This window comes from Lutzomyia longipalpis, chromosome 2 (assembly GCF_024334085.1).
Source record: "Lutzomyia longipalpis isolate SR_M1_2022 chromosome 2, ASM2433408v1".
NCBI classification, from domain to species: Eukaryota; Metazoa; Arthropoda; class Insecta; order Diptera; family Psychodidae; genus Lutzomyia; species Lutzomyia longipalpis.
This window is the reverse complement of record NC_074708.1, coordinates 14946001-14965571: the sequence shown is the minus strand read 5'-3', so window position 1 is coordinate 14965571 and position 19571 is coordinate 14946001. Positions and strand designations below refer to the sequence as shown.

Below are 19571 nucleotides of genomic sequence, written 5' to 3'. Positions count from 1 at the left end.
ATACTTGCTTTGTCCACAAATAGCATGATTTTTTCCACTCTCATATATTCTAAAAATACTAAAATTTCAACCATTAATAATAACCCTAAAATCACGAAAGATTGAGCAAAAAAAATTCGCTCTGTTCAGTGAATGGATCATTTTATTAGTCCAAAAAAAGCCCGCCTAACAAATCGGACAAATTTCCGAATTATCAAATCATTATGGAGCTTTTGTGTATGATTTTTTTTATAGAGAAAGACTCTTTGAGAGAAGTCAACAACAAAAAAATCCCCCGTCACAGAGAATATGAGGAAATAGCCCCGAAGAGTAAATTACATTTTATAGTGCTTGACATTGAAAACATATTCAACACTCATGCAAATTTCATTCACTTTCGAGCGTGTGGAACACACGTGAGAAATAAAAAACCCGTTTGGATAAACTAAAGCTACACACAAGTTTTATTGAGGAAATCTCTCAAATCAGTTAATTTCTTTCAGTGTTTTTGTAAAAAAAAAATATTGTGATGATCACAAAGGAGTGTTGGGAAGATGCGCGCACGCGTGGGAGTTTAGGAAATTTTCCTGCAGCGTCCATTGCGATCTTTCATCTCACCATCTGGGCAGAAGGATGGAGCATCGAAGAGGGCTCGATCATCCAGAGATACCATCGGAGTTGATGATGCTTCGACATTTTGGGGGAATCTCACGTCGGATTCATTGATGAAGGCACGCACATCAATCTCCCAAACTGGGGGTGGTTCGTCGTTATTACGACCACTTGTTGATGAAGCAACTGGGGATGTCACAGGGCTGTTTGAGGGGTTAAGTGTTGGTGTGATTGGCATTGGAGCCAGGGGGGTCTTATCTGTTAAGAAGATCTCCGTGACATTCGCGGGAAATTCAGCTGGAACTGCATCAGTCGTTGATCCGGGAGATAATTTTCCTTTGATGTAGTTGTAGGCTGTTGTAGCTCCCTCCTTGATCTTCTTCGCCCCATGATTTATTCCACACTTTACATCTTCGAAAAATTGTGAAATTTTCGATTTATCCTCACCCGACTCCTCACTACTATCATTCTCATCGTCCGGAATATAATGCGCCTTCACATTGACCAAGGAGATCACGACACTGAAGGTGATCGCGAGTAGCAAAAACGATCTTCGTTTGATCATGATCACTTCTTATTTAATCTTCTGGAAATTTTTACAAAGTCCACCAGCACTTTTCGCACACAAGACAGTCTTTTAGCTCTGTGTTCTTAAAATTAACAAACAAGAGCTTTTTTGCACAAAAACAAATCCTCAATCACAACTTAGGCACGATAGTGAGTTCGAAAGTTCATCGGGCAGCACAGAGTCGCAGTTGATACAAGACTGCCGTCGCACTGAGACTGACTTGGTCACAATTGCTCACTTTATGCCTTGGCCTCATCGACAATTTTTCACAGACTCAACTGGGAAACCTGTTATTGGCACAACATTGGTTCAAATAGAATTTCAGATATTCCCCCATGCTCAAGCAGCATGACTACATGGATTCCCAGCAATTTTCCTCGCCATCTTCCCCCCAAAAAACCATCGTTCAACCGTGAAGCACACGATAGTATGTGTCGCCCCCCACCACCAAACATCTGTCGACGAACCCCCAGAGTTGATGTGGAAAACCCCCTGAAGAAAACATAGATGATCTTTTGCAACATGTCGCCATTAGCTACTTTCATCGAGCCATGGCCACATCGTCTCACCCATGTGATTTCATACAAGCACCACACACACTGAAATTCCGTGTGTTTTCTCGAGCAAGGTTGATGGCAAAAAGTACGCCGCACCGACTAATTAGTTAGGTGGGTTTTTGCCCAAAATCTCCATTCGCCATGAGTCACACAGACACACAGATTCCCCCAGCAATCGATCTAAAGAGGGAATTTAAAATCAAATTAAAATGTGCATTAATTGCAAATTAGTCCGATTAATTTAGTGTCTGGCTTTTACGATGTTTTTTCCCCAAGTTTTATACTTTGAGACGCTCTACTTCTATTCATTTTGGCTTAATTTGTTGGTCAGTGTTTTATACATGGGACAATTTGGTTGAGCTTTTTTTTTTGAATGCAGGTATGCAAAAGTAAGTATGTGGGAGCGAGAGGACGGTTCAGTAGAGACGGGAGGAGAGAGAGAGGGTTTGTCGTAGTGAGGACGTTGGAGTGTGCAGAAGTAATGGGCGAGAGTGATATTGAGGAGATTCAACAAGAGGAAATAGGAGAGGAGGAATATCAAGAAAACGGTGAGTACCACAAAGTACATAATATAAAATGGGAAAAATCATAACTTTAAGTCGATTCTGTTAAGAATCTATTATATTTTCTCTGAAAAATCTGATAAGATATTCACAGTTTCCTTGTTTTTTAATCAATTTTTTTTAAGGAAAAATACTTTTACATTAAATTAACCAAGAAAATATAATTGTGACGTCATTATTAGCGTTTTTGGACAAATCTTTGCTAGCCAAGGGGTGTTTATCTGGCGAATATTTTGGTTTTTTAAGCGAATCATTTGAATATTTCTGAAGATCTGAATATTTGACTTCTTCTTCTTCTTCTGCACTTTAAATTTGTACGGCTGTTGGATTCCTTCCGGATCCATATAGCCATATATTTGACTTCACATGAACATTTTTTGCTTAGAACCGAAACACTCAAAACCGGAAAAAATCTAAAAACGTATTTAGAACTTTTTGGTTTGAATTTAGTCTTTTTTTGTAGAATCTACTACTTTTAAGCTTGAATTTACTAATTTTCGGTTTGAATTTAGTCTTTTTATGCCTCAAATTTTTTTTTTAAGTTTTGTTCCTCAATTTGTGCTGTTTTGGGACTGAAAACAAAATATTTATCGTCTTGAATTTATTCTCTTTTTTTCGGGTTGAATTTACTACTTTTTAACTTGAATTTAGAACCTTTCGGCTTAAATTTACGACTTTTCAGATTTTAGTATTTTAAGCTTAGACTTATATTTGAATTTTCTTGGCGAATCATCCGAAGATTCGAACAATTTCGTTCAGATAAACCCTCCTTGTTGCTAGCTGATCATTGATTGCCAGTTGAAACTGTTAGGTCTATTGAAAAAAATTACTTTCTTTTTATTTCTTTGTATTTTTGTATAATATACTCTAAGGAAGGTACGTAAAAAGATTCAGAACATTAATTTTGCTGTTAAAATTAACGTCATAAAAAATAACATTAATTCATTCAGGGTAATAGTGTTATTTCATTCAAATTAATTTTCTTATGCGAATTTTTGAGAAAAATATATATTTGTAATCTGAAGGAAAAATCGTGAAAATTTCTATAAAATCACAATCGTTGAAGGAATGTAAATTCATCTCGTATCTTCAATCTATTTAACTTTCAACTCTTTTGTCACACCTTTGATGTGTTTTGCAAAATTATTCATGATCGCCCTGCGACAAAACCACACGTTTTCATGAATCGTGCGATGCTTGGCTGTAGAAGTTCACATGCATTTTTTTTACCATATGGCAGACACGCCAACGGCCTCTCTCGACGCAATTTGTATCTATATCGTCACGCATTAAAATTGCGGATTTTCCAAAGAACCTGCAGAGAAGGTGTGCTTAAGTCATCTTGCGTTCATCTTGCATTACCCCCAGGGCTGCACAAACTCGTACGCGACCTTTGCAGTTTGAAAGTGAATTTAATCTTTTGCAAACAGAAAAAAAACTCTTTTTTATTGTTAAAGAATTTCCCGCGATATTGGCGATATATTTTTCTCTCTTTTGAAATGAAAGCAGGATGGGAAATGGGGGGCGTTTCGTTGGGAAAAATTGAATGAATTGGGGATGTGGGAGAAGATTGGAAAAGGAGCGAAGAATTAGTTTCCACATCATGGGGAAACTTTTCTCAAGGCAATGCTTTTGGTGAACCATCTTCGCAGCCACTTTGTTGTGTTATATACGAAAGCGGGGGTGGCTTGGGGTGGGTGAGAAAACACATTGAGGCGCACGTGAAAACCACCGAGAGCCAGAAAAATGATCAGAATGATATTGGAAATCGTACAAGAGAAACAAATCTATTGTTTGTGTCGTCGAAAAGTTTTATAATTTCACTCAGGGTGGGTTTGTGGTACAACTGCTCCTTGCCCCGGGGCTGTGTGACGAGCAAGTCAGCCTTTCCTATATATACCCGAGGATAATTGTCTGTGGAAGTTTTAGCGCGATGATACAGCAAGGATATGAGCGTTAGGGTGGCATCCGCCCCCCTGTTAGATGACCCCAATTACGGTGGCTCGTATATATTCTTTTTCATCCATTGGCCATGGGGTGGACCAAATTGAACTTTTTCTCTCTATAACCACCCAAAAACTCGCCCCAAACAAATCAACCCCCATTGATTGGGCTCTGTTGTGGGTCTCACATAGAGTTTTGCAACCCATTCTTTTCGTATATACACAAGAACCTGCAGCCATTAAGAACACACGGTCCGGGGGAATGTTTTTGAGCTTCAAACTGGTGTAAAATGAAAATAATTAGTGGTTGGGAAGTTTAACAACGACTTGTTCTCACACATTTTCTCCTCATTTTCCTAAAGGAAAATTGAGAATTGCATGAAATAAGCACAAGATTATAATGGGGCCTCGTCCCCTTTTTGTGTCCGACATGGTGCTACTAATCGTACTAATTGAGGTGATTCAGTGAGGCGGGGGTAGTTGACCTAATAGCTTTGCACCCACCCCTTTGAAAAATCCTCATAAAATGCAATAAAACCATAGTGCAAATTTTCTCTCGTTTGGCAAACTTTGGCAAATCAAATATGAAACATGCGAATTTGCGCAGGATATTGATGAAATCATCATATGACCACGTAATCGAATTCAATAATTCCAAATGCTGCAACATTAATTTCCCGATGCAAATTAACTTTATCCATATAGCTACAGCACAATTTACACGGCAAATCGATTTAATAAAATATAAAATTTTTAAATCGGATTTTCTATATGGGATGTTTTTCAATGCTGATATTCCCGGAAATTGATTAATCCTTTTTTTTGGTTTTTGTGTATTTTTAAATGAATAATTTTTAAAATTTATTTTTAATTTTATTACAAATAGAATTAATTTATTATCAAGTTTTTGCCTAATTTTTACAACTTATAAATGATTTAAAAGTTCAACCGAATTAAGTTCATCTGATATTGCCAAAGCATATCCCATTTAAATTAAAAGCGCCACGACTCAGCATCAATTCTACTAACAGAGAGTTTATGAGAATTTATTCACTAAACTAAAGAAATAAATTATGCCGCGTGTCCTCAAACTTTATCCAATAAGCCGTAGAGCTGCACAAGTTATGCTAAAATTAAAATATTCACCTCATGCAAGATGTATTGTTGAATATCGCACGAAGTTAATTTGTGGCTCTGGGATTGAATTGGGTGTTATATAATAAATACTATTCATTATTTAATTGCATATAGCCAGGAGGGTTTGAAATTGATGATCTGCCGTGTGGGAAGATTAAAAGGCAAATCATATTTCAAACCAACACACATAAATTACCTAATTACACACTACTCTATGTTCTAGAACATTCACTGAATTCATTGTAAATTCCCCCATATATGGCATTGAAATGTAGAAAGTCAATCATAACGCGTCCAGTTATTAGAGTTGGTATACCACAACGCGGATGGGTCAGTCTATGCGTTGTAATTTAATTTGTGAGTAGTATTAGTAGGCAAGGTCGATTTTTTGTAAAATTTAGCAATTTGACAGATTAAAATGCTTATATCTTAAGTTCTAATAGACCTACAGAAATTTCTTGACTAGTTCTGGAAAGGTATTGAAATAAGCTATAATCTAACATATATTTCGATACATTTCAAGGTCACCTCCAGAACACAAAATGGCGGATTTTTGTTTCACCAAAACAGTATTTTGCACTTTTTGTCCTCAAGGAATGGTTCTAGAGGTTTCTGATGTTCCAGAAAGTTGTAGAGTTTTGTAAAACCTTCAATTTGATACTAAGATGAGCAAAATCGGTCAAGCCGTTCAAGAGATATGGCTCTTAGAACTTTTCAAATACAAGAATTTTTCAAATGGCCATATCTTCTAAACGGCGTCATAGATTTTCTTCATTTTCGGACTGGTGAAAGATATTGAGTCAGGCTACAACATATCAAAAATTCAAGGAAATCTATGATCGGAATTCGAAGATATTGCCCCTTAAAGTTAGGCAATTTTTGTTTTTGTTTTTAGCGCCTCTTGCGGATGTTTTTGAAACTTGAAATGTTCTAAACAGTTGTAGGGCTTCTCAATACCTTTCATTTGATACCAAGATGGTCAAAATCGGTCAAGCCGTTCTCGAGATATATCGAAAAAACACTTTTTGCTTTAGACCGCCATATTTGCTAAACGACTTGACCGATTGTCAAGTATGAATTGTTGATGAAAATATCTCACTGAGCTCTACAACATAATAAAATTTCAGACCTCTAGCTATAAGGGAAGTGATTGACGGTATTTCAAAATGGCGGACGGCGGCCATCTTGGATTTTGAAAATGCGAAAAAATGAAATTTTACACCCACATTTCTATAGAAAATTTCAAACCGGAAGTCTCTATCTGTTACTGTTCTCGAGTTATAAGGCAAAGTTTGGACCACCGGAAGGCCGGCCGGAAGGCCGGCCGGCAGGCCGGCCGGATCAAAAATTTTCCACCACCATTTTCGTAATGTGGGATGTCTAAAACGTGCTCATACCAAGTTTGAGCCCGATCTGAGGTGGTCGGTTTTTCAGACGATTACAATACTTGGTATGCCACGATTGTGGTATACCAACTAATATTTGCTATTTTTAGAAATAAAACAATGTTTCCTAATTTTCCTATGAATTTTGTTAATAAAAAAAATAATTCCACCCTCTATCAATTTCAATAGATAGGAAACATTTTGTTGAATAAATTTCAATTTTATAGAACTAATGTTTAAAATTACCTATCGACAAAATTTCCCAAAATTTTCAAAGTCCAACATTTAATTTGAAAAGTCTTTATTCAAATTCAGAAACCCATAAAATAAGTTCTCTGGCAAAATGAAAAGATTTAATAAGCAAATGGCACTAGTAGAAATTAATTTTATTTGCTAAGAAGCAGAAGGCAAAATTTACGATCTCACAAAACTTTTCCACTATGCCAATGCCATCGATGTTGTACGAAAGGGGAAATTGGTAGGAAAGTGGGAGAGGAAATTTGTTGATTTAATAAAAAGCAAAATTATGCTCAAAGCCCCCAAAATGCACTCGAGAATTTTATTCGTTCTAAAAAGGAGAAGAATTTGCGGAGGTATAAAATGCATTTAAGCTAAGAAAGTGCCACATGTGCACCGAAGCAAAGTTTGACATGAAAATTTCTGAGAGTCCAAACGTAAAGAATCAATATATTTCGCGCCAAAAAGAGGGGCTGAAAACTCAAAATCATTTAAATACTTAAAAATGATAATTTCAAATAATTAGTTGGTATACCACAATCGTGGCATATCAAGTTTCCTTTTGTAAGTTACTGAAAATTCTGAAAAATATATCTCATGTTTTTTTTTATTTTGATTTTTTTCTAAAATAATATTTTAGTTGAAAAATTATGCTCTAAGTATTTTCTTGAACACATATAGTAAGATTCATTATAGTAAGATGTTACCTACCTTCTAAAACTTCTTCTACTTGTTCTCTAAGGCATGAAATTTTTTCAAAAGAAACAACCGCCAATATTCTTTTAAAATTTCGCTTTATAATAAAAAAAGAGAAGTTTCCCATTCCAACACAAATCTCAAAAGTTGTCCGCCCTCAAATAATGAAATTAATTATTGTTAAAAAATTATTGTGAATTTTATCGAAACAGATGCTGATGCTATATATTTTAAAGGAGTTTTCATTGAACTTTCATCACAAAAGTTTCACTCCAAGACTCCCCCAATGGCTTTCTTAATTTCCAACCGCGCACATCCAAGAAGTTTCCTGTAGTTTCTTTCCCCCTCGTTGGCTACCAATAATTTTCCAGGGAGAAAGATTGTGTCTCCGGGTAGATCCCAGTGGAGCTATCGCCTTGGGTTTATATTGACTTTTATTGTGCTGCTGGGTGACCCCGAGACTAAACCTACCGTATATGCTGTGAGGTGAAGAAGTGTGCAATAGGCCAATCGCATCCCCCACGAGAATGATGGGGGTGTAGTGTACCCAGGGGGTGGTGTCGAATAATCAAAACATACGAGTATGAAAAGGAATTTCAAAAATTCCCTCCATGTGGGGCATAAAGTGCGGGAAAAAATGTGAGAAAAGTGGGTGAGACATTTGGTCATGATTTCTTATTTGGCTCCATTGGGGTTTGGTGAGTAAACCGAGGGATTTTCATTATGGCACCACTGCTGTCCACTGCCCATTGTTGTCCACACTGGGGTTACCCAACCCACAGGAATGCTCTCCCGGTGCCACACATCCTGGGGCTACACTCGGAGAAAAGAACTTTTCCATGTTGAGAAAATTGAAAAGCATAATATCAGTTACTTTATGATGTTTGAATTCTCTTCTGACACTTGAATCTGTTTCGTTGATTCCTTGAAAGTGCATTGAACGTAAGAGCTTATGTTAAAATAAATTTGCTGCGGTACATTTGAATTTGAGAAAAAGATTTTGGGGAATTGTGTATGCAATAAAAAGACGTAATATAGTGCTACCTAGTATTTAGAATGAAAGGAAAATATTTCTTTACTTCCAATTCTTCTTTAATTTCAAGGAGGCATTAAAATTCCAATTTTAAAAGGATTATTGCTTGCTTGAACTGTTTTTTTTATCTGTCAGTTTTTCTTAATTTATTAACGGAATTATTGTGACATTTAGCATAAAATTCTAGTCATTTTTTGACATTTATTATTTTCTGTCATTTATAAATTCAAACAAAACCGTTTATTTTTAAAATGTAAAGAAAAGAAGGATCTAAAAGAGCAATCAAATTTATTTAAAAAAAAATCCTGATTTTATCGTTTTATTTTGGGCAGAATTCTAAAAAAATTAATGATTAATATAATTTTTCCATTAAAATTCAGCTGTCAATTTAAATTCAAAATTCCATTGTTTCTCAACGGCTCTCATTATCACCTATTTAGCAACTTTTCTTAGCATTACGGCAAACATTAATTCATCACACTTTCTCTGAGTGTTCTAGGAGGAACAACAGAGGGATATCTCGTATAGAAGATGTGTGTGTAAAAGTCTGGGGCGTAAATCAAATGAGAAAAGCGCTTTTTCTCCCTGGTTTCTCAAACAATTTTACCGTTTATCTCCTGGCGAGCCACCCTCGTCCACCTCTCTACAGTCTTCAAACATTGAAATTAGTTTCGTTGCTTAGCCAACAAAAGGTCGAAAGCTAACATGCACGTTGCCCCCAAAATATGGGGAGATGTTTAATGAATCCTCGTTGTACCTCACCTCGTATACAATGTTGTACACAAAGTCAGTGACCAATCCCAAGAAAAAGCATTACGTTCTATTTTCAAACTTTATTTTCCACCTGATTTTTACAAAAAAAGGCCATCTTGGAGGATTTCTTTTGCGATACGTCTTTCACAAAGTTCTCCCAGCTCCATTGTTGTGTAGGAATTATTGCATGAGGTATAAAAGTATTTAAAAATTTAATCCTACCGGCGCAGTTCACAGCAAATTTGTTGTTTGCTTTCAATTAACATTGAGCCTTTTATCACAGAGACATTATAACCGCATAGTATGTACAGTGTGTGTGGCATTTTCGCTTATTAACCCTAACATTTACAGCATATACATATAGCGAAAATCCCCATTGGAAAAAAAACTTCACCATTTATGGTGTCCTTTCAAATTATTGCAACATGAGACGCCTCAACACTGCCCCATTGAGCATTTGGCAATTTGTGTATTGGCATTTTAGCAGATCAGTGGCTATCAATTAACATGGAAAATCCAAAATTGTTCGCTGTAAATTCGGCCAACACAACGAGGTGTGTGATTGAAAGGGTGGAGGATGCAATAAATTAATTTATGTAATGCTAAACGCAAACTAATAAATATGGCTAATTTATCGAATTATTTGTCTGCAGATTGTACACGAAGGGGGCCAGGGAGTTACCAAGCTGCACTTTGTACTCAGCTATCGTTCTCTTTGATTGCTGGAAAAGAGATTAAATTTCACATTATTAATTTAATTACTATGCCACAGTTGAGATTGGGGGTTGCTTTAAATATTTGTATACATTCACCTCTTGGGCATCCAACAATTCCAGTTGGTATATCCGCTGAAGACCACGGAAGTTACGTCCTAGGATGCGCCCAAATTCTCTACGAGACAGTCGAGTCTTCTCTGTTGTTGTTGTTGTGGTAGCATTGGGCTCGCTTGTAGTTTGTTCCACAAGTACAACCGGCTAAAAATTGTTGAAAATTTAAGTAAAATAATCTTCTTTCAAATCTATTTAATTTTAGGTAATTTAATTATGATTTAATTTTGTGATTTGTGATCTAATTTTCAAATAACATAATACAATTTAAATTAACAGACAGAAAACTCGTAACACTGAAATACATAATAATGTGGGTGAACTCTGAACAAACACCCAATCAAAATAAAATCAAAAAGACATTAACTAATGAATAAAAAGTTAATGAATAATTTTTATTTTCAAAAATTAATGGTATTGTAATCTTCAATTTATTTCTTATCATTATTATTTTCGAATTTATCTATTTAAATTTCTTGATGAAGATTAACATTTTATGAAAAAGAATTACTTTTTTAAATTCTGATTTTTTAAAGATTTTTTAATTTTTCTTACCTTCTTAGTGGCAGTGTCTGAGAAACTATTCTTCAGGATGTCGTAGATGCGGGCCAATGTGTACGTTGTGTCGGTCTTTTGTGCCTGATGGAGTTGATTAATTGTAAAAATGGACTGAAAGAACCCAAGTATCGATCTGGGTCGCCGAATTTTTGCCTGACTCGAACTCCCTTCACTTTTATCGGCAAATTGACTCGCTCCCAGGTTCACAATCAGCAACACCACCAGCACGCATACTTTCATCATCTTCACGTTTCACCGTCCCAACCTTGATGGCGATCCAATTTGCAGCCCTTTCGCACCTCACACAAATTTATCCTACAAAGCAGAAAGACATTGTTTTGGGGGGCGATGGGCAAAAAGAGTATATGGACTATATAATGGTCGGTGTAATTTGGTCATTCAAGTGTCTCCGCAGGAACACGCGATGCGTGAAATCTCCCAATCGTCATCTACTATTTTCGCTGTCAATGGTATTCATATCACGGTCATATCACCGCTACGCGGCAACGCACTTATGCAATGGTAGAGGGCTTTCAATTAGCCATCATACAGTCACGGACATGGAGGTCACAGCACCGCCAAATGCAGGCACAGCACGAGGTGAACTGGGCCGCAAAAGTGGTGACCAAGTGCAGGTGGGAAGCAAGCTATATGGCAATTTGATCGATTGCACTTCTGCATTTCCTCGACCTCGACATACGGCAGACCAGCTCATTCAAGGGTACATTGCTCGCATCATCCGCATTCACATGGCCCATCGATCTCATAATCAATTCTCTCACCGCAATAAATTATGCAATGGCAATTTCATCTCCAATTTTCACCACTAAAACCCCAATATTTCTCTGACCAATTCCCATATACAATCTCCAATATTCCATTTTCTGGACTTCGTTGCGATGTTTTCGGTGTGAGCTCATCTATTTGGTGGTTAGGAAATTTCTTTCGAAATGCATCAACAATTTGTAATCGGTTATTTTAGTTGCGCATTGGATTTTTCCTAATAAACTAAACTGGGGCACAGTGTGGTTAGTTGAGTTAAAAATTAACCAACCATCACTAAATTCGTGTGCAAAGATGAGTAAAAATGTTCCAACATTGCTATGATTTTCTATGGATCATTTCATTCTCTGCCTTTAATGAATTTTATTTGATGTTTGAATTTTATTTTACATTATTTGTTTATTGAAGTTGGAAGGATTTATATTTTCAAAGAACTCCAAATAGACTAATGAAAATGCAATTTGAAGTCCTAAACAAATAAACTTTAAGTTTCACGCCCCAAAATTTCATTACTAAACTTATCACATACAAAGCTTTGAAAGCTTTTAAGTTTGACCATATAATCAACAAAAAATATGATGCAAAGAGTCTAGTCTACCGTGAAATCTTTCTATCTTTTTGACTTTTAAAAATAAAATTTATGTTCACTCCCTATCATAATTTTCAATAGAATTTAATAGAATCTAAACGGAAATTCTCAAAATAGCTGCACTACTGTTTTGCCTCATAGTGTGTGGGAAAGCTCTTAAGGAAATTTAGTGTTGAATTTTATTGCCGACTATAAAGTTTGCATGAGAAGCTTCCTGAAAAGCACAATCATAAAAGAAATAATGAACTTTCTTGCTACTTTTACCAATCTTTTTCAACTTTATTATTAAGACTCTTAAATTAGCTCTGGGAGCTTTTTTTTTGTAACCCCTCTCTTCAAGATGATATTTACGACTAGCTCCTTGGGGAATTTAAAAAAAAAATCTTCGAGAGCTTTTGAATTAAAAAGACTTAAAAAATTACCTTTTGTCGGCGATAATTTTATTCGAATGGGATTTTTTTGCAAAGTCGTTATTACGAGATAAATATTGGTTGTTGCGACCTTTGTTTGAGCTGCAAAAACATTCTCTTAAGTGTGCTAAATAAATAAAATGCTGAGTTTATGTAAATCCATTTTGTCCGTTTGGAAACAAGGTCTCATTTATTAACTACATATCAACTGATGTTTAAGGCTTTTGGTGACAAACTAATTAATTGAACGATTCAGTGAATTAATTCTTTCAAAAAACCAATAAATTAATGGCACAAAAAAAACAAATTTTGATTTCTTGCGAAAAATTTGATTAATTTGCCTCTTTTATAAGCCCATTTATTTCTTTTGAGTAATTTTTATTTTTAATTTTATAATTTCCATGCAGAATTGCCGTGACAATTGCTGGTTTTTCCTCTCAGCTTCAAAAGAATGTTTCCTTGAGCCAGTTTTTTAATTCTCGAGATCAAAAGATGTGGTGTGACGAAATCCAATTAATCAGCAATGCAGCGACAGCCCAATTGAATTTGGCACACAGTTGAAAAATGAATTGGTGGTGTCCAAGAGTATTTTCATTTTTGGACTACAATCACCATTGAGAGAGCTACTAAAAAAGTCAGCTTTGCAGCTGAAAGTGAAAGCTTCCCACAATGTGTGCTTGGTAGTGTAATAAGCAAACCACTTACTCGTTCAATGAGCGCTTATGTCACAAACAAATTTTATTAATAAATCTTTTCATCTCATTAACGGGTCCCACACGGGAAATGATCAATTGAATTTTTGCGCGCGGAGAAATTTGTCCAACTGACCCAAAGACGACGTTATGGCTGCTTCGTTTGGGAAGTGATGGACGAATTGTTGACAAATTGAGTGTAATCTAAACAGGTGAAGTTTACAACAAAATTTAATTCGGTTTTAACTAAAGAAAAAAGTTTAAGATCCCTAAATTTTGATATATTTGAATTGAGATTTTTCTAACGTTTGACGATTATTTTCTAACGTTTGATTTTTTTTACTAACGTTCGACATTCCTTTAGAAGTTTATCGTTTTTCTTTCATTAGACATTTCTAATAAAACATTTAAAGATTTTTTTCTAATGGCTGAAAATTGTTTTATAACATTTAAGGTTAATTTTCTAAACTATGACATTTCTTTTTAAACGTTTGACGTTTCTTTCTTAATGACATTTTTTAGAAGTTTTTCGCATTTTTCTAACATTTGACACTTCTGTTAAAACCTTTATCGATTTTTTCCAATGAATGTTTATTTATTTTTAAATATTCAACGTAAGTTTTCAAAACTTTGACGTTTCTTTTCTAACGTTTAAAAACAAATTTTGTTTAAAATAATGACAAAAGGATGTCAAAAAAGCCACTTGAATCATATAAGTAGCTGGTTCAATTATGTACATACCTATGTATGTAGATACCAGAGCTTTTTTTAAATTGACATAGAGGTGATAGAAATAGGTAAGAAAAAATAAATTAAAATCGCTCATTTTCTACCAAATAAAAGACACGTAAACAATACCATGAACTTTCCATGCCCCAATGAATGGAATGTAGTAAATCCGTAAAAGCACGTAAACGGCCACATCTCTGTGCACGAACACGCTTGTCACCATTTTCACGGCTCTTCAAATTAGACACGCAAAACGCTCTGCTAATTAAGCAATGTGGTGCAATCGTGTGCTAAGTATTATTTAATAAAGTCCCTCGGTCAACTTTTTGTACGTGTGCCTCCTCCACCTCCGTAAGGTGCTAATTTAACGGCCATTTGTTGGGGTTTTTTGTGGGCTTTTTTAGTACCTCGACTGCATGCGATGCATTGATTGCTTTCTATGCCTCTATGATCTCTTGGGTCATCGTGGTCGGGATGTGCAATCTCTTGCGATGAGTTTCTCTACGTGACATTTTCACCACACACTTTGATGAGAGATGCTGCAAGATCTTTTTTTTCTATTGCACCAACTTGAAAGATGATGGCGAAAATGTTGGTTTTTTCACCCAATTTCATGACATTTCTTCAACAAAAGATCACACACATCTTACTAATTCCTCTTGGGTTGATTTTTGCGCGCGCGCATGGTTTTTGTCCGCAAAGTGGTGGCTTCAAGGTTTTATTTGTAAACGATGAAGTAACTTTTCAATTTCTCACACCATCACTCAAAGTTCGATTGGGTCGAAAGGTGGAGGCGAAAGAAGCTTTTCTTGTAAGTTGTTTGCACACCGCAATATTTGCTTTTGTCTCCGCCAGATTAGCGTGCTCTCCCCTCGTTCGGTAAAGTTGCTTTTCGACCCCACAAGAAACGCAATTTTCTCGAGAGAAGTTATTTTGTAGATTCATCTATTCATTATTGTCTCCTGTCGGTATGTTTCTCCTGGAGTAATATGTGTATATGTTGTTTAGTATTATGTAAGATGTGCAAGACGAAGTATTTTTGTGGTTTTGTCTCTTTTTGCGATTATCATCAAGCAATGGGGATTATGAAATTCCAAGTGCCTCGATATGCATCGAGTTTAACTAAATGAGCTGCAATGTTTACCTTTGCACGTTCGCACACGTGAGATGAGGACAGAAAGATCAGCTAAACAAATTCAATTTTGTCATCAAAAATTGCATATCAGTGATGCGAGTAACAAAATTTCCACAGAATTATGGGAAAATTAAAATAAAAGCTCATGAAAGTTTAATTTGAGAAGATTATGCTGTATAATGCTTTAATTTAATTGAAAGCTATAAAAACAGATTTTAATTAAAATGCGTTAAATACGCAGAATAAAATTTAGGCTTAAACTCAGCCAGTTTGAAAGTGGGTGAGATATTTAAACTGGGTTTATGAGCTCAAAAATAAAACAATTATTGTGATGAAGATGACTTAAATATATGATTAAAGAAAGTTTTTAATATTGAAAATCGCAAGATAATAAGAACTAATAAAAACGATAAAAAACCCTTAAAAATATTTTTTTCTCGTTAGACGAGGAGATCCTGAAAAGCTAAATAGTTTTAAAAGTTCTAGAAGAGATTAGACTAATTTTAAATGTAATTTAAAGGTGTCCAAGGGTGGCGGTAGGTCAATCGGTTAACGCTCCGATTTGATCATACCCAATATCGCTACGAAGCGGGTTCGATTCCCTGCTGGGTAGATTTTCTACCTTTCCTTGGCCAAGCGTTTCCTAATACCGGTTTCCTTCCCATTCCTCTCTTTCGCACAAAATAATGTGTGCACAGAGAAGTGCACACACAAAAAAAAAATAAAATCGCACAAAAAACAGTCACACAAAATCAAAGTGAGTTCAATAGAACTTCACTCCACACAAAAACTGCGGGCGATATTGAATAAAAAGCCCCATAAAATCCTAACCCTTTACCTTTTTAAAGGTGTCAAATTTAAAAATCAGAACTTCAAAATAACTTCAAGCTTTTAGCTATGTTTCTTTCAATATGACATGTGTAAGAAATATATTTTAAGTAAAAAGGCCAAACATATAGACTGCATTTTAGAATTTTGATTATAATGACAATGTATTGTCCTTTTATTAATAATCCAATTATCCAATTTATGCAATAAAATAGCCTTAAAATGAATTTAATTGTGGTATTGTAGTATATATTTTATTAAAACCTACACAGAATGCATTTATTAAATCCATTATTCGGATAAAATGTTGCAAGATACAAGGTTAATCGCGATTATATTTAATCTCAAAAAAATCAACCAACATTGTTCACGAATGTGTGTTATTTTATGCAGAGAGCTTTACATGTTTGAAAGCTTGAACTTGATTGAATTTATAAATTCTGATACAAAGTTTCAACTACAGATTAAACGTTTACATTTTACATTTTAAAACTGTTAAATTTAATTAGAGATTTAACAATTTTCCACTAAATTAAATAAATTTGAATTAGTTATAAAAGCTTCATCAAAGTTTATTTGCCGCATTTTACATTCTTTCTGAAAATTTCGTATAATTTTATGTATTTGCAATCATGGCGCTAAAGAAAAAAATTCTAAAACTTTTACAAAAACTAATAAGGTACACAAGTTGGTCATACAAGAGCTGAGCAAATAAATAAAGACTGACAGACCATTGGCCTTTCCCTTTTAGAACACACATACACGTAATACTTGATGCAATATAATATGTTAGAAAATTAGAGAAATTGCAGTGTGATGCAATTGAAGACTTGCGTGTGTTCACAGCAGCTAAAGATCATTTTCACGGGAGCTTTCTTCGTCAATTGCTTGGCGCGTGTTTGCATGGGTTTGAAGGGAAAAGTCAAGGTTTCGTCATGGGAAAATTTGCAAAGCCTCGAGATGTATTCTCGCCATTTATGATGCATTTTCATTGCTACGTACTACCAACAATATAGATATTATTTTATGATTGTTTTTTTTTTCGTTACCGTGTGAGATTCATGAGGTATGATTGACGAGGTTCAATTGAATTGCGGAGAGTTTAATCGAGCAATATAGAAGCAGGGCGTGAATGTAAAATGTAAGTTCAACTTGTGGCAGATATATGGGTGTAAATAATTCACAAAAAAACACTTAGCATTTGCGAGCAATGGTCAGATATTGCATAAGGCCGTCACTCGGTCAGTTGTGTGTACAAACCGAATGCCACTCCGGGAGTTTTCTCATTCTCGAATGGTTTTGTTATTATGTAGCGGTATGCTTTTAATTGGAATTGGAGCGAAGATTGTATATATAAAATTTGTCTGCTTTATCACGAAAGAGCACTAAATTAGCAAACATTTGCAGTCCATCAGACTTCACATCATATCCGTGTGAGAGACACTTTCCCTGCTCATTCTACACCCCGCGAAAGCTCTTTTATGCAACTTACAATTTTCGCTCAAATATGGATCACCTCACCGAGAGAACTTCCTCACAGATAGTTTCTACACGACAATTTTGTCCCCATTATTCCAACACTATTCACATGAAAGAATCACAGCATCACCCAACTAATGTGCACCGCACGAGGGGGTACTATATACAAATTTCCCGCGCGACTTTTCCGGCAGCAAGGGGGAAAAATTTCCCGAGCACAATGGCAGAAAATCGAACTAGCTGCTCCGTTGTGCAGACTGAAAGTGTTTACGGTGCCACAGCAACAGGTATATTGCCAGCAAATATTGAGGAGTTTTGAAAGGTGACTGTGTGAGTGTTCCAAGTGCGATAAGTCTGTACGAAATCTTTTACATAAGCTGCTGCAGAAAACCTGCCTATCATCAATTGCATCCCCACTTTTCCGGGCCCATACACCATGTGCTCTCAGCTGTTGGCGTCACCTTAGCGCCCAGAGGCGTCATAGATTGCCTTCGAGTGACAAGAAAAAAAAACTTCAAACATAAAAGCTCCCCAGGGGAAGCTTTAGTGGAATATATGTATGTTGTGTAATTAAATATTAATGAAAATTAAATATTGATCGAGACATTAAAAAGAAATCACGAATAAATTGAGAAATCAATCGTGAAAATTAAATTATTCATTTATAAAGTAACCATAATATTTTTCAGCAATTTATATCCATTATTTAATTACATACCATTGTTAATAGATAGATAAAGATTGATCGATAAAAAGATACATTTTCCAAAATTATTTAAAAAGTTTATAAAAGCTTCTCTGAAACATTTTTCGCGACATAGGGCAATTTTTTTCCACATTTAATCGGATTTTAATATTCAATTTAAACCTAATCTCTTAAAAATATTTTATACGAGGTAAATTGTCGCTTCGCTCCAATTTACCTCGCCCCGCTTCGCGGGGATTTGTTGCGCTTCGCGCAAATTTTTGAAAGAGAAAAGATTTGTGACGAATTAAAATAGATTTAATGGAAGATTTATTCGTTGGTAAAAACCGCCTGATATCAGTAGTCTCATTTTTTGGCGTCACGGATACATTTTTGATCGTCACGGATTCATTTTTTACCGTCACGGATTCATTTTTTGGCGTCACGGATACATGTTCAGGTGTCACGGATACATTTTTTACCGTCACGGATTCATTTTTTGGCGTCACGGATACATTTTCAGGCGTCACGGATACATTTTTGTCGTCACGGATACACTTTTTGGCGTCACGGATACATTTTTGACGTCACGGATACATTTTTTGGCGTCACGGATTCATTTCCAGGCGTTACGAATGCATTTTTTGGCGTCACGGATACATTTTTGACGTCACGGATACATTTTTTGGCGTCACGGATTCATCTTTGATCGTCATTCATTTTTGATTTTCTGGAAGGAAAATTTTGCAAATTCGCGTCATAAAAATTGATCAAAAAATACCAATTTTGCGTATGATATATCATACAAAAAGTGAGGATGGGTTAAAGAAAATGTAGAAGGGTATTCGAAAAGAGAGAAAGTGAATATCACACAACATTTATGGCGCCAAATTCAAAAAGTAGCCAAAAAAGCATGAATTTTATATGGGGGCTACATGAAGGGGGGCTCTGGGGGGAAAATGAATGCCGTTGGTAAAAACCGCCTGGTATCAGTAGTCTCTGTACCAAATTTCATCACGATCGGACCAACGGAGCAGAAATGCATAGCTGAACAGGAACGAAATTATAGAGCGACCTTTCTTTATTATATAGATTAAAAAGAAATACTTTTATCTAAAATTAATTAAAATGAGGTTCAAATAAAATATTAATATCAATTAAAAATTTCATTTCAATCGACTATACAAAAACTTTGAATTTGTTGAGGATAAAAAGAAATTAATAACCCATTCACGACCAAAGAAACGCTTCGTTTGTGTTCCACTTCGTGGCGAACACCAAGTATTTCTGATTATTTTTGGGCCATAAAAGGGATTTTTAAGATAAGCAGGATAAAAATATAAAAAAATCGACGCATTGTCCTTTTGTTTTTTTTTAACTTAAAAAAAGCTCA

At 35.4% G+C, this 19571-nt stretch overlaps 2 protein-coding genes across 3 annotated transcripts in view; both read right to left on the bottom strand.

Annotated features, from left to right (window-relative positions):
• Positions 1-19571, bottom strand: part of LOC129790865 (UNC93-like protein) — a 1060245-nt gene that overhangs the window by 960049 nt on the left and 80625 nt on the right. The window lies entirely within an intron of this gene.
• Positions 9529-17794, bottom strand: LOC129790943 (uncharacterized). The gene is made up of 4 exons (XM_055828797.1): positions 17507-17794; positions 10846-11163; positions 10276-10437; positions 9529-10185 (listed from the first exon to the last, which is right to left on the bottom strand). Exons 2-4 carry the CDS (start codon positions 11089-11091, stop codon positions 10090-10092), a joined length of 504 nt encoding a protein of 167 aa, XP_055684772.1. The 5' UTR covers positions 11092-11163; positions 17507-17794; the 3' UTR covers positions 9529-10089.

Excerpts from the sequence above, each read along its gene's own strand:
- LOC129790943 (XM_055828797.1), bottom strand. The coding sequence starts at position 11,091 with ATGATGAAAGTATGCGTGCTGGTGGTGTTGCTGATTGTGAACCTGGGA. Across the intron at positions 10,438-10,845 it reads CAGACACTGCCACTAAGAAG|CCGGTTGTACTTGTGGAACA; the intron begins GTAAGAAAAATT and ends AACAATTTTTAG. Across the intron at positions 10,186-10,275 it reads AATTGTTGGATGCCCAAGAG|CAATCAAAGAGAACGATAGC; the intron begins GTGAATGTATAC and ends TCTCTTTTCCAG.